The 14,805-nt window shown below is 56.4% G+C and overlaps 1 protein-coding gene across 8 annotated transcripts in view; it reads right to left on the bottom strand.

Moving 5' to 3' along the window:
* Window positions 1-338: 338 nt before the first annotated feature.
* The window catches only part of ZC3H4 (zinc finger CCCH-type containing 4), a 43,064-nt gene continuing 28,597 nt past the window's right edge, over window positions 339-14,805 (bottom strand). For 5 of the 8 annotated variants that reach the window (XM_057534447.1, XM_057534446.1, XM_057534451.1 and 2 more), the window contains 4 exons: window positions 9,137-9,501; window positions 8,568-8,911; window positions 5,078-5,329; window positions 1,873-3,844 (listed from right to left, as the gene is read on the bottom strand). In XM_057534447.1, the coding sequence (XP_057390430.1) occupies window positions 2,325-3,844; window positions 5,078-5,329; window positions 8,568-8,911; window positions 9,137-9,501 (2,481 nt within the window). In that variant the 3' untranslated portion in view covers window positions 1,873-2,324. The other 3 variants (XM_057534449.1, XM_057534448.1, XM_057534452.1) reach the window with 3 other exon arrangements.

Consider the following 14,805-nt stretch of genomic DNA (forward strand, 5'->3'; position numbering starts at 1 on the left):
GACCACAGGAGAAAGGGCAGGTGACATTTCTGGAAGACAGATATGGAGTACAAAAAGGGGGTGGAATAGAGTCATGCGACGATCATTGTAAAAATACAGTACGTTATATACATATTTGCACCATCAACTTTCAACTCTGAAATAGTATTTACACTTTTGTTACAATCCTGGTTAGAGAACAATTTTTCTTTAAAAGCTCGGCCTGATGGCAAATGAAAATTTCGGGTGAATTCATAGTCCCATGAGGTTCTTAGGCTGAATATTCCAACAGGAGGGTTCCAGCTTCTATTTCATCCACAGATTTCAGTTTTAAAAAAGTATTTAATTTTGCTTTTATAAAAAAAATTCTCAAAGGAGGGGAAAAAAAACCCAACCACAGCCACACTGTGTATTCTTTCTTATTTTATAAACACTAAGGGCTGCAGCCCTCTGCTTCAAGGCCAACACTGGTGGCTGAAGAAAAATCTCACTGATGATTGTTTAAAACAAAACAAAAAGACACAAAGACAAACCAAACCAACCTGATCATGGCGCACTGCCTCTCCCGCCCTTGCTTCTGGCCCCAAACTCAATGGCTATTTCTCTTCTGGGGCAGGGCGTTTGGTATTGAACCCTCTCCCTCTTTAACCTCCTACCCCAAGGAGGTGGGAGGGGGAACCCTTTGGCTGGGACACCATGTTTCCTCATTATTAGTAAGAGTCAGGGCCCTTAAGCGAGGTGGTTGAGATGGTGGGATGAGGAGGAAAAAGGCAGGAGACAGCCGGCAAGTACTGACACACAGGCGGGAAGGAGCCCTGGCCGCACAGGCCTTGCCCAGTTCCCCTCAGGCCACGTCCACGGGGTGGGCCTCCTCTGGGGCTCTGTGGACAGGATGGGGCCTCAGCCAGGGTCTTGGGGGAGGTGGGGGGAGCCTGGGCAGGCATCTATGCTCCCTTCCCGGCTCAGCCGGATGAGGAGAGTAGGATACAGGCTTTGGGTCCCATGGCCCCTGCCCACAGTGGGGGTGCCAGTCCCTCTCCTGGAGAGGGCCCAGCAGCCCACACCCTGCCCTGGCTAGTCTCCCACCGTGTCCTCAGGCCCCCTCCTGGAAGTAGCCACAAATCCAACTCTGTACACGCCTCGAACCCATGCACCTGTCGGCTTGGAAGAAAACCAAACACACCAAAACCACGGGCCCTAAAAATATGGTGCAAGGAGGTGTGAAGAAAGCGGAGAAAGCAAAACACTTTGCCGAGAACCACCCAGGGATCCCTCCATCAGGAGCCTGGTGGCGTGGCCATGCCATGGATCCTTGAGCTGTCCCCAGAGGGCCGGGGCCGGCTCACTGGGAGCTTTGCCTTCTGAGCCCAGGACAGAGCCCAGCACAAGGGGGAAAGGCATGGCCGGGGACAAGACAGGACGGGACGGGCTAAGCTGACGGAAAGCGCGCGCTCTGCCTCTCGCAGGCAGCTCCTGGCCACACCAGCCTTGCCGACTCCAGGTCCATTTCTCACCCGGAGTCTTCTGTCGCAGGCTGGAGGGCGCTGGTTTGCTCTGGGATGAACTCTGGACGGAGGATGGCAAGGAGGCCGGTGTGTGAATCCAGATGAGACAGCAGTGGAAAAGGACTTTGTTTCTCCCCGCCCAGGCAGCTTCCAAAGGCTCTTTCTCTTTTCCTTCTGTCTTGACACTTTCTCACTTCCGCTGGCCCCTGAAGTGGGTCATCATGGCCTGCACACTGCAGAGGAGACGCAGAAATGCCTAGACCTGCTTCCATGCGGGTCCTGCCCACCATCTTGGCTCCGTCTCTTCTTGCTCATGCACCACAGGGTGAGCAGCGCTCAGTGCCTTCTCGACGCCTGCTGTTCCCTTTGTCCTGGGGGCGGGGGGGGGGGGGGCGGAGGGGCGGGTAGGATCGGGGGGGAGGGGCCAAGCTTTGCCCAGAAAACCCACCAGACTCCCAGCCACCAAACTGGGGCCCCAGCCTTTAAGGAGTCCCTGAAAATCAGGCCTGGCCAGGCCAGGCGGAGTGCCAGCTGGGGCTGAGGCCCAGGGGACTCGCAACTGTACACATGCACATGTAGGTTTTCTCGGCGGGAGCCTAGGAGCCCCGCAGCACTGACCAGAAGTTAAAGATGGTTATATACAATTTATATGTTTCAAAGAAAGTACTACTTTAAAAAAAAAAGGGGGGAGGGAAGAAAAGAAAAAAGAATAGGAAAAAAGAAAAGAAAGAACACCCAGACCCCCTCCCCCCTCCCCCCAAGTCCCCAACTCTGGTTGCTGCCCTTAAATATTGCCCTGGGAAGGGTTGGGTGCAGGGAGCGCTCGACTCCGGCTTAACACTACTGGCAAAAGGGGGAGGCAGTGGGGTCAAAGCCTTTAAAAACATCTTTCAGGGACCCAGCGTCCTGCTCACCCTCTTGGGCCGGGCTGTTGCCAGCAAATGGGCTTCCGGAGCCCGTCTTGGGTGCCTGTTTCACGGTCCCGAAGAGGGTGGGCACCGGGAGGTTGTGCACGCCGGGCTGCGGCGGAGCGCCCTCTGCTGGCGGGGCGCCCGTGGTGGTGGCGGGGGCCGCAGCGGCCTTGGGCCGGGGCCGGTTGTAACTGTTGTACCTGTCTGTGGCCGTGGCTGCGGCCCCATCTGCCCCGGACTTCCCCGATTCAGGCTGTTCCAGGGCGGACTTGCGGACAAATGGGGGCTCCTTGGCCTTGGTGGCGGAGCTCTTGCCGTTGCCCTCAGGGCCCTTGGGCTGGGTGCCTGCATCAGCGGCCGGCTCTGCAGCTTTGCCACCCGCGTTGGGAGTCCTGGGGTCGTAGAGGCTGATGCCGCTCAGCACGCTGCTCTGCCCACTCCCGCTGCCCTGGCCCAGGCCTCCGGCTGCCAGCACGCGAGGGTCATAGGGGGCGGTGGCTGGCGGGGAGGACTCCCCACTGGGGCTGGCAGCTGGAGAGGGCGCTTCGGTGGGGCCAGGCTTGGCCGCCCGGGAGGAGGCAGCAGAGTCTGCTGGTTTCTGCAGCCGGGGGTCGGTGGGTGTCTTCCGCACTCGGGGGTCACTGGGCTTGTCACCGGGGCCAGGGGCTGCCGAGGGGCCAGTGGCATTGACAGTCTTGAGGATGCGAGAGAGGAGCTCAAAGTCAGGCAGGTTGGAGCCAGATGTGCTGGGATCTGCAGAGGTGCCTGGGCGCTGCCGGGGGTTGGGGGGGCCCGAGGTGGCGGTGCGGTGCAGCCTGGGATCCAGGGCAGGCATGGACTGCAGGGCCGCGGGGACAGGGGGCACTGCATCCTGCTTGGGGATGGGCAGGGGGATCAGGTCCTCAGGGTTCCAGAGCACAGTGCGGGCAAAGCTCGGCTTGCTCAGGGTCACGTCCTTCTTGATGTGGCTGAACTGCTGCAGCTGCGATCGCGGGTCCCGCAGTGGGTGCCCAGGAAGGGGGTCCAGGGGAATGTTCACAGCCTTCTCCCGAAGGGCCCGTTCCCCTTCCTCCTCTTCTGCAGGGGGTGGCCCAGACCCCTTGGAGCCACTGGGGCCTGAGGGGCTGGAATGAAGGCCGCCTTCGGGCTTGGGGGTGGACAGGGAGCGAGCCAGTCGAGGGTCAGAGGGTCCTGTGTCACCTGGGCCTGAACTGCTGGAAGCCTCGGCATGGCGGGTGAGTCTGGGGTCCCGGCTGAGGCGGGGGTCAGCCAGCCGCCCTCCTGTGGGGTGTCCCTTCTGGAGGCGGGGGTCCCCCAGCCCACTGCTGCTCAGCTCCCCGACGGAAGCCTGGGGTCGGCTAGACGTCTGCTGCCTCAGGGTCTTCAGGATGGAGGTGACGCTGCTCCCACCCTCATCCTCATCACTTGAGTACCAGTTTCCAGTGTCACCTGAGAAAAAGCAGAAAGGAGCAGGGAGAGGGTGAGCGGCCACCACATCCGCCGCGAGCCCTCGTGGACCCCATGGCAGCCCACTCCCCTGCCTCTTACCTCTCAGAACCTGTTTCTCCTCTCTTAAAACACCCCACCCCCACCACAGGACGCCACGAAGAGCCAGTGAGCTCAGGCAGGCCAAGCACCGAGCTTGGCAGGTCTCTGGCTATCGTTTATGGACCTTTCCCCGCGTACCGGCACCATTCTAAGTGCTTTGTCTTATTTGTCACAAACACCCAGGATATAGCGTTATCATCACGCCCATTTGACAGATGAGAAAAACAGAGGCACAGACAGTGCCATAAGATAGGGGGCGGAGCCAGGGTTGAGCTCAGACTCCGAGCCCAGGGCTCTGCCGCCACCTCCTCACCTCCTGGGCAGGTTCAGGCCCCAACATGGCAGGCCTGGCTCTGAGTGCCTGTGAACAGCTACTGCTGCCTTGGCTCTCACTGTGCTTGGGGCTCACAGACACGTGCCTCCCAGGCCCCTCAAAACGTTCCCGCGACCCAGGGCAGGGCAGTCACCAGCTGACAAGAGGCGGGGCCAGGTGGGCAGACTCAGAAGCTAGCCCACGTCCAACTTTCTAGGCAGGTGCAACCAGAGCCCCTAGGGGAGGGGGCTGTCCCCTGTTCTCACTGTCCCACTTGCTCCTCGGCTCTGGTCAGGGCCACACATGGCCTTTGGCTTCAGGTTCTAGATACCGCTTTTGCCTGCCCCCTTTCACCCCGGGGTGGATACCATCAGGTCACTGCACGGCACCATGAGACTTGGCAGCTGTGCCTGTGATTATTGCTGGTTTATGTCGATGACTAGCTCTCATCTGTTGGCTTCCTGAGAACATGGTCTGGGGAAAAGGGGACTGAGGATCTCCCTACAGCCTCCTCTGTAAGGATGCAGGAGGTGAATCCTATTGCCTGCTGTCTCCTCCAGGGACCAGCCCACCTCCCTCCTCGATGCGATCAGGGTCTCTCCCGAACCCCACGACACAGAAGGGCAGCCCCGACGTCTTATTTTCTCAGGGACATGCAGCAGCCCCAGCAGCTCCACAGACCTGGGCAGGGGTCCTCCCCAGCCACAGGTCCCTTTCTGACACAAAACCCGAACTAGGTGCTCCCCACCTCTCCCCTGCACGGCGGCCCGGGGGGCCTGCGCCCGTCGGGGAAGGCCCCTGTCCCTGGGGGGGACACATGCCTTCCTCATTCTCCCGGTCCTGCTTGCTGCTCTCAGCCAGCCTCCTCGCTCTCTCCTCCTCCTCCTGCTGCTTCTGCTGGATCCTCAGGTACAGGGCCCTCTGGGCCGAGGGCAGGAAGTCGGGGACACCGGCGCCTGGCTTCGGCCGGCCTGGGGGCCCTCCCTCAGGGAAGCTGTCAGGCTCCAGAGGGTGCTCGGGGAAGAGGCGCTCCCCAGGCTCCCCCGGCAGCTCTTCGTAGCGCCCGTAGTCCTCTGTGGCAGGGGAGAACCGAGGGTTCATGTCGGGAAGGGCCTCGCGGCACCGACTCCAACCCACCCGTGCCCTCAACTGGAAAACCACCCCCGGATGGCGATGGGTGAGAATGTGTAGCCCATCCCTTCCTACCCTCCCCAGGAGGGGCCCCACGGAAAGCCCAGCAGCGGAGGACGGAGCAGCCGATGGGGGGCGGGGAGGGTCCCACCTAGGATGCAGCCACTGAGAATGGGGTTCACGGTGAGGTTTAGTGACATGGGCAAATGCTCATGAGGTGAAAACAGGACGGAACGTCGTACGGATGTTTGTAAAACACAAAGAAAAGGTTTTGAAAAGACAGACAGAAAACAGTCCCTCTGGGGATGAGAACAGGAGAGAGGGGCTGAGGGCTCTTTCACTTTTTACTCCACATATTTCTGATCTGTTTTCATTACTCTTGATGAGCATTAATTTTATGATTTCTTTAAATAAATAATAAAGAAAAACACACCCTAATCTCTCAGTGAGCTCAGAATATGAGTTCAACCATGGTAAACAAAGACTAGTAAGGAAGAGAAGAAAATACACCACAATGTTGCTATGGCTACATGTCAACCCAGAGGCTGACGGCTGATTCCTCCTCCTCCTCCCTTTATGGGCTCCTAACTCCACCAACGTTTATGAGCGTGCTGCTGCATTTACAGGGACGGGGCGGGGGGGTGTTTCTCCCATACAGCATCTAGGAAGCACACGGCGGAAGGGCTTGCCTTCATTCTCGAAGGGCGGGCAGGCACCCGGCACTAGCCACCTCCCTTCACAAACGCTACCCTACCCAAGTCAGAGCCAAAGACGAGGGGAGCACCGTGGGCAGACCTTCAACGACACGCCTGGAGACCGTGTGTGCGCGCGCGCGCGTGTGTGGGTCGGAGACAAAAGTCCAGTTAGCACTGTCCCACAGAACGCTCTGCGAGGATGCAATATCCCCCATCTGCAGCGTGAGATGCGGCTCCCCTGCTGAGCAGCCAAAGTGTGGCCCCAGCACTGCCAAGAGAGCGGATCTGTGACTGCACCGCCACGAGAGCGGATCTGTGACTGCACCGCCACGAGAGCGGATCTGTGACTGCACCGCCACGAGAGCGGATCTGTGACTGCACCGCCACGAGAGCGGATCTGTGACTGCACCGCCACGAGAGCGGATCTGTGACTGCACCGCCAAGAGAGCGGATCTGTGACTGCACCGCCACGAGAGCGGATCTGTGACTGCACCGCCACGAGAGCGGATCTGTGACTGCACCGCCAAGAGAGCGGATCTGTGACTGCACCGCCAAGAGAGTGGATCTGTGACTGCACTGCCAAGAGAGTGGATCTGTGACTGCACTGCCAAGAGAGTGGATCTGTGACTGCACTGCCAAGAGAGTGGATCTGTGACTGCAACTAAACCGTCAGGGTTCAAGTAATCAAATCTGTAAACACGTCACACACGAAGTGTGTAAAGCACAAAGTGAAAGGTCGCTTTCTTCTAGCCCCTGAACTTCATAACATGTGAACCTGATGGGCGAGTCTGCTCTGAGCCACACCCTGGCTCGGAGGTGAGGACACTCCTTAAACAACGGTCCCACCCAGGCCCCCCTGCACGGAATTCAAGAGTGAATTTCTTGACGGTTCTGCTCTTTTCAATATATTAAAAACAACTGAATAGTACTAAGAAGGTAGATTTCATGATATGGGCATTAGAGTGAATTACTCCAGAGATACCAACTGTTATCAGCTTGACAGACTTTCGGGTTTTCTTCCCCACCCAGACCTTTTCCATGCACATTTCATACACGTTGTTTAAAGGGGGAGGAAGCCCCCTCAGGTCGCCTGCTTTTCTCACTTGAGAACATGTCACTCACCTGGCTCCCTGCCCCAAACACCTGCTCTCATGCCTCTGAACACAATTGAGATGCCAAAGACTCCCACACTGACCTCCAGCCTGGTCAGCTCCCTGACCTCTGCATGGCTGTCAAACGGGCACCTCATGCTTAACGTGGCCAAAGCAGAAGTGCTGCCCTGCCCCAACCTGGCTCGGCCTGGACACCCAGAGCGGCTCGCCGGCACCGCCCCTGCCGCCTGGCCACGCTGGCCCGATGGCTCCACCTCCACACCTAGCCCTGCGGTTCCCTGTCCTCTCCCGGCTGCCACCCACCTCACCTCTGCCCAGGGCGACTCAAGGGCAGCCCACAAGCTCCCAAGATTCCCCTCCGCCCCTACTCGCATCCATCGCCCTTGCGCTCCTCCACTATCCCTGTCACTCTTCCGCCGAGTCCACCTCGCCATGGCCCGCAGGGTCCTGTGTGCTGGGACTTCTCTCCCCCGTCCTCCCTTTCCAAGCCACATGGACACCTTTGTTTTCCACAAACAAGGTGACTGGCTGAGGCCTCCGCACCTGCTGCAGCTGCCACCTAAGCCAAGCCCACGACTCCCTCCCCGCCTTCACCTCTCAGACAGGCCTCCACTGGCTGTGACGCACCCAGCCGGTCCGGCCTCCACCCGTCACCCTCACACGGTGCCCTATTTCACCGCCAGCAATGACCAATGCCGAAATGAGCTGACGCCCTTGTTTACACATTTCCTGTCGGTCTCCCTCCACTCAAATGAAGTTAAGGCAAGGACTACGTGCTTTGCTCGCTCTGACCCCACGCCTAGAAGCACGCCTGGCCCCTGGCAACAATGACACATCTGGTCCTTCTGAGGGCTGCACACCACCTCCTACTGACGCGGCACTGTCGTCCAAGCACCCAACTGTCGGACGTTTAGTTTGTTACCAACACATGTTCTCGTTTTGTAAGAAAGGAAGGAAAGGAGGAAGGAAGATGGTCAGTTGTGGGGACAGAACAAGCAGAGTCGCAAGGCAGCTCCAAGCCAAGAACCACCCCAGAAGGAGGCCGCTTTGGTTGGGGGCACCTCAGCCTGGAAGTTCAACACCATTCCACACCCGTCCCTCTAACTTCCCAAGCTCCCACTCCACACACACCAAGCAAAACTTACAGAAATTAAATAAGTTATAGTGATGGCAATCATAACACTCCTCCTAGACTCAACAGGGTAGTGAATCCCACGTCACTGAAAACGTTCAACCACTCACGGGACAGAGATGGAGTTGGATTCATGTTTTCAAAGACTCAGACCGAGGAAGAAAAACCAGATCTTCCTGACTACATTCCACTGTGCAGACCCCAGCAGCCCCAGCTGGCCCCCACCCTGAGCCCTGCATACCTGCGTCCCCAATGAGTCCTGGTTCCATCTCCATGCCCTCTTGCTGCTGGTAGAAGTTTTCATAGAAGTTCTGGGCTGGTGGGATGGGGGGCATCATTCCAGAATGTGGGGAGTCTCCAGGACCATAGGGCATCATTGGAGGGCCACCAGGTCCCATGGGCGGGCCAGGATTCATGCCAGGGCCCATTGGCATGTCGGGGTGCATGTCCGGATGCATATCAGGGTGCATGTCCGGGTGCATGTCGGGATGCATGTCAGGATGCATCGGGGCCCCCATCGGCCCCGGGGGTCCCATATTGGGCCCGGGGCCCATCGGCCCTGGGGGTCCTCCGGGTCCAGGGAACCTGGAAGGAGAAAACGGTGCCCGTGAGAGGGGCTGCAGAGGAAGGGTGGCAGCCACATCCCTGAGGAGACACAGAAGCCTGCTCATGGTCGAGCAGCAGGAGGCCCCAGACCAGGCCTCTGAGGGCTCTGCAGAGAGGCAGGATGCTGGCCTGGTCAGGTTCCAGGCCACAGGGCCCTGGCACAGAGAAGCCTGGCTGAGGCCAGAAAAGCCCCCAGGCACTCACCTCACACCCAGTTTCTCAGCCAGCTGTCCTGTGGGCCGCACCACGATCTCAAACAAGGAGGGGATCTTCTTGTTGTACATGTCCTGCTGCTGCTGCAGCTGCTGTGGGGACAGCGGCTCGTGCACGGGCATGGGCAGCTGAGGGGGGCCGGGGGGCGGAGGCGGGGGTGGGGGCGGGGGCGGGGGGCCACCCTGCATGGGCCGGCCATTCGGAGAGGTCGGGGCCGGGGGGCCAGGTGGGCGGGGCGGGGTGGGCAGGAGGCCCACGCCAGGGGGTGGTTTGGGCAGGGGGTTGATGCCCTGCTTCTTCAGCTCCTCAACTTCCTTCTCATCCTCAGCGCCTGCCTCTGCGTCATCAGCCAACATCTGCGGGCCAGAAGGACAAAACAGTGAGAGTCAGGACAGGGGAGGAGGCGGGTTGGAATGCACTCCTCCAGGGCTGAGAGCCGAATTTGCAGAGGATAACTCTTCATTACCCTGAGGCCCTTACAGCAGGGGTCCCCCAACCCCCGGGCCACGGACTGGTGCTGGTCTGTGGCCTGTTAGGAACCAGGCCGCACGGCAGGAGGTGAGCGGCAGACAAGGAAGCAAAGCTTCGTCCCGTTTCTCGCATTCCTGCCAGAGCTCGGCCTCCTGTCAGATCAGCGGGGGCGTTAGATTCTCATAGGAGCTCGAACCCTACTGTGAACTGCGCATGCGAGGGGCCTAGGCTGCGCGCTCCTTATGAGACTCTAACGCCTGATGATCTGAGGTGGACGTGAGGCGGTGATGCTGGGCTGGGGAGCGGTTGCAGATACAGATTATCATTAGCAGAGAGGTTTGACTGCACAGAGACCGTAATAAATCGGTTGTTTACAGGCTCATATCAAAGCCCTATCAGTGAGTGGCAAGTGACAATTAAGCTGCATCTCACGGAGTAGACTGGACATAAGCAACACACTTCGGGTGTCACTGTCTCCCATCACCCCCAGATGGGACCATCTAGTTGCAGGAAAACAAGCTCAGGGCTCCCACTGATTCTGCATTACGGTGAGTTGTGTAATTATTTCATTATATATTACAATGCAATAATAACAGAAATAAAGTGCACAATAAATGCAACGCGCTTGAATCACCATGAAACCATCCCCCATCCCCAGCCGGGTCTGTGGAAAAATCGTCTTCCACAACACCGGTCCCTGGTGCCGAAAAGGTTGGGGACTGCTGCCTTACAGCATCAGGCCAACGACCACAAAGCCTCTCTGGCACAAAAGTCATCGCCCCATACCACTGCCACATCCCTTCTCGGTGAACAGCTGACAGGGGAGCCATTCTTATTTGGCAGCAAAATACATGCAACATACTATGTACTATTTCACCATTTTCAAGTGGACAATTCAAGGACGTTAAGTACATTCGCGATGTTGTATAACCACCATCTCTATCTAGTTGTAACACCGCCGAAGAAGACTCCATACCCATTAAGCAGTCACTCCCCATGCCCTGCTCCCTCCCAGCCCCTGGCAACCACCAATCTACTTTCTGTCTCTATGGATTTGTCTATTCTGGACATTTCATAGAAACGAAATCCTATAATATTGTGGCCTTTTGTGACTGGCTTCTTTCACTTAGCATGACATTTTCAAGGTTCATCCATGTTGTAGCTGTATCATCTATTTTATCTATTTCATGGCTGATTAATAGTTCATTGTTCTGGGCTTCCCTGATGGTGCAGTGGTTAATCCGCCTGCCAATGCAGTGGACACGGGTTCAAGCCCTGGTCTGGGAATATCCCACACGCCGTGGAACAACTAAGCCCATGCACCACAACTACTGAGCCTGTGCTCTAGAGCCCGCAAGCCACAACTACTGAGCCCGCGCACCACAACTACTGAAGCCCTCACGCCTAGAGCCTGTGCTCCACACAAGAGAAGCCACCGCAATGAGAAGCCCGCGCACTACGACAAAGAGTAGCCCCCGCTCACTGCAACTAGAGAAAGCCCACGTGCAGCAACAAAGAACCAACGCAGCCAAAAATAAATAAAAATAAAATAAATTTATATAAAAAAAAGAAAGTTCATTGTTCTGTTTGAATTTTAAGGGCCCCTCACCGCACTTGCAATCAAAACCCAATCACTTACGAGGACCCACAGGGCCTGACAGCAGGGCTGGGTGTCTGGGGAGGACTTCACAGCACCCTGGAAGCTTCATTTCCTTCTATGGTGTGCGGACTCCTCCACCCTAAGCACCCAGCTCTGTTTCAGTTCTGCGGACAGCTAAGCTCTTTCCCCAGCAGGGTCCTGGCCTGGACCAGGCCTCTCCGCAGGCATCTGTTTTCCCCTCCATTCTTAATGTATGGCTCCATATCCCCCAGTTGCTGGGGTCTCTTATTAAAGGTCAACTCAGGGTGACTGGCCAGGTCTCCTGTATTTACTACTGGAACACCGTTAGCTCCCTTGAAAGCACTGCTAAGCTTTGTAAGATTTTACATTTAGTTGTATCTTTGTTTATTCCTGGCCCAACGACTACCAACTCCACAAGGGCAAGACCCGCAGGGCCCACCATAAGGGCTGTTACAGGGTAGGTGGACAATTCCAAAGTCTGGATTCAAGCAGAACATCTCACCAATTAGGATCCTGGGCAGAAGTTAACACTACAGGCCTGCCTGCTTCTCTTGGAAGGCCAGCTTGCAATGTTGGCCTTTGGCTGGTGCCTGAGAACCTGGATTTCGAGAGGTTTCCCAGGATTCCCTGACTGCTAAGAGGGGCTCACTGTGTCTAAACCATTTGCACAAACAGCATGCTTTCTGCGGAACATCCCTTTTCCTTCTGGGAGCCTGGGATTTTGGTACGTGCCAGGCAGAGGCTGCCCTCAATAAAAACCCTGGGCACTGACTGAGTCTCTACTGCACGCCCATGGTGGACAGCGTTCTACACGTTCTGTCACAACCTGAGGAGTTATACACGTCCCATGTGACTCCAGAGGGCGAGGAATCTTGGAAGCTGGTACCTGGTTTCAGCCTTTACCGCCTGCCTTTTCTCTTTGTGCATTCTGCTTTGTGTTCTTTCGCTGGAGTTAAATCTCAGACAGCTCGGCCCTGGGAGTGTCCCCAGCAAATTGTCCAACCTGGGCCCAGGTGGTCTTGGGGACCTCAGCACACACGCCTGAGTGGATCCTAACGCGGGGCATCACACCTCAGCCTCAGCACTGCTCAAGGCAACTCCTCCTCCTGCTCCTCCGCCCAGGGACGGTGGTGGCGGCGTGGGTGGCGGAGGCAGGACTTCCTGGCGGGCGTCAGGCAGTTCCCAGCTTTTCTCTCTCCTAACCATCAGCAACGGTATGTGGACCCAGGGACGCAGGGTCCAAGAAGAATTTGGCTTCAAGGGGGATGGAAAACTTGGAAGTCTGATCAGTGGAAAACATCTGTCCCTTAGAGCCCTGCTACTCAAGGTGTGGTCAGAGCAACCTCCGGTCACAGAGCCAAAGCCCTGCACTGCTAGATCCTCTCAATGGCAACGAAATGCCCTCAGGTGTAGGCAAAACCTAAGGAGGAGGTTATACCTCATTAAACAGGAACAAACTTGACCACAACTTCCTCCCCGCCCAGGGAGGGGATGCCGTGGTCCAGCCATCAAATGCACCACACTCCCCTCGCCCCCGAGATAGGGTCACACATCTCTGTACCGCTCCGCACTCGGGAACACCCAGCCAATGGCCCCTGCGCGGGGGACAGAGGCTGAGGTGATCCTTCCACTGCCACCCCCGGCCTGGCACGGTGCTCAGCACATAGGGCCACGCAATGAACTCAATGACCAAACGAACTGAAGCACTGGCCCACAGGACAGCCCCTACGAGTGTATCGCCGGTCCCCAGGCAAGGCGGGCCCCCTCTCTCTCACACTCACCTCCCTGGGTCCCGTCACTTCCGCTTCCCCACTGTGCCCCGCAATCGGGGCTTCCACACCCATTCTACGCTGGGGAGAAGTCTCACCTCACGGCGGGCTCCCGCTCCAGGACTTCACCCCCCTCACCCCTCGCGCAGACCCCACGACACCCCGACGAGGACTCCAGCACGGGACACAGCCAGCTCCTTGCACTTATCTCTTTACCCGCCACCCCCACTGGGCCGCAAGTGCTGCCTCAAAAGCAGGAGCTGAATCGCATCAGAGCCCGGAACACTGATGCATAAGATACACAGGAGATGTCAACACCCCACCCCCACCCTGAAAAGCTGAACCCAAACCATCCAGGCAGTCCTTCAGCACATCTATCCCTAGAGACTCCCTCCTGCCCCTTCCTGGGCCTCTCTGCAGCAAGGAGCTCCCTCACACCACACAACCAGGGCCTTGCTGGGTCCCACAACCTCCCCCACCAGGACTGATTCTGAATGATTCCCGGGTTTCCAAAAGTCAAAGGCATCCTCTCAATGGAAAAGGACGGCCACACCTGCGGATACACATAGACATGTGGGCCAAGGTTCACTGGGCCAAGGAAATAAGCTCATGTCCATTTGTTAAACATTCTAAGCTTTGGGAATTCCCTGGTGGTCCTGTGGTTAAGACTCTGGGCATCCACTGCAGGGGGCGTGGGTTTGATCCCTGGTCGGGGAACTAAGATCCTACAGGCGAACTAAGATCCTGTACAGCATGGACAAAAAAAAAAAAAAAAATCTAAGCTTTTGCCCCAAACTGCTAACAAATCAAATGTTCTTCAACTGGTGACTAGATAATCTCAGATCATCCACACAGTGGAGTACTACTCAAGAACAAACAGTGATGAACTACCAATACTTGCAACAATGTGGATGAATTTCAAACACCTCATGCAGAATGAAAGACGGCAGATTCAAAAGGCTATTATAGGGCTTCCCTGGTGGCGCAGCAGTTAAGAATCCGCCTGCCAATGCAGGGGACACAGGTTCAAGACCTGGTCCGGGAAGATCCCACATACCGTGGAGCAACTAAACCTGTGCGCCACAACTACTGAGCCCGCGCTCTAGAGCCCGCGAGCCGCAACTACTGAAGCTCACATGCCACAACTACTGAAGCCCGCGTTTGCAACAAGAGAAGTCACCGCAATGAGAAGCCCACGCATCGCAACGAAGACCCAACACAGTGAACAAATAAATTTAAAAAATATATAAATTTATAAAAAAACAAAAAACAAAAGGCTATATAAACCGCACACATGTTTAGAAGCTACATACCATATGTCTATTTATATGACTTTCCTGAAAAGGCAAACTACAGGGACAGAAAACAGATCAGTGGTTTCCAGGGGCTGGAGATGGGAGAGGCACTGATTACAAAAGGGGAGGGGTTTTGGGGGTGAAAGAATGAATTTCCTCTACCTAAACTGTGAGGTAGTCACATGACTCTCTGCGTTTGTCAAAATTCACAGAACTAGGGAATTCCCTGGCGGTCCAGTGGTTAGAGCTCTGCACTTCCACTGCAGGGAGCATGGGTTCGATCCCTGGTTGGGGAACTAAGATCCTGCATGACGCCCAGAGCAGCCAAAAAAAAAAAAAAAATTCACAGAACTAAACAGGGACACTTTTTTTTTTTTAGACTGGATACAAACTATACCTTGACAAACCTGACTATAAAACAGTGTAGGTATAAAACAGTAACTGAAGGATTTAATGGTAAAGAACCATAATGTATGCAACTTATTTTCAAATGGCTCAAGGAAA

This window comes from Balaenoptera acutorostrata, chromosome 19, assembly GCF_949987535.1.
Source record: "Balaenoptera acutorostrata chromosome 19, mBalAcu1.1, whole genome shotgun sequence".
NCBI lineage: Eukaryota > Metazoa > Chordata > Mammalia > Artiodactyla > Balaenopteridae > Balaenoptera > Balaenoptera acutorostrata.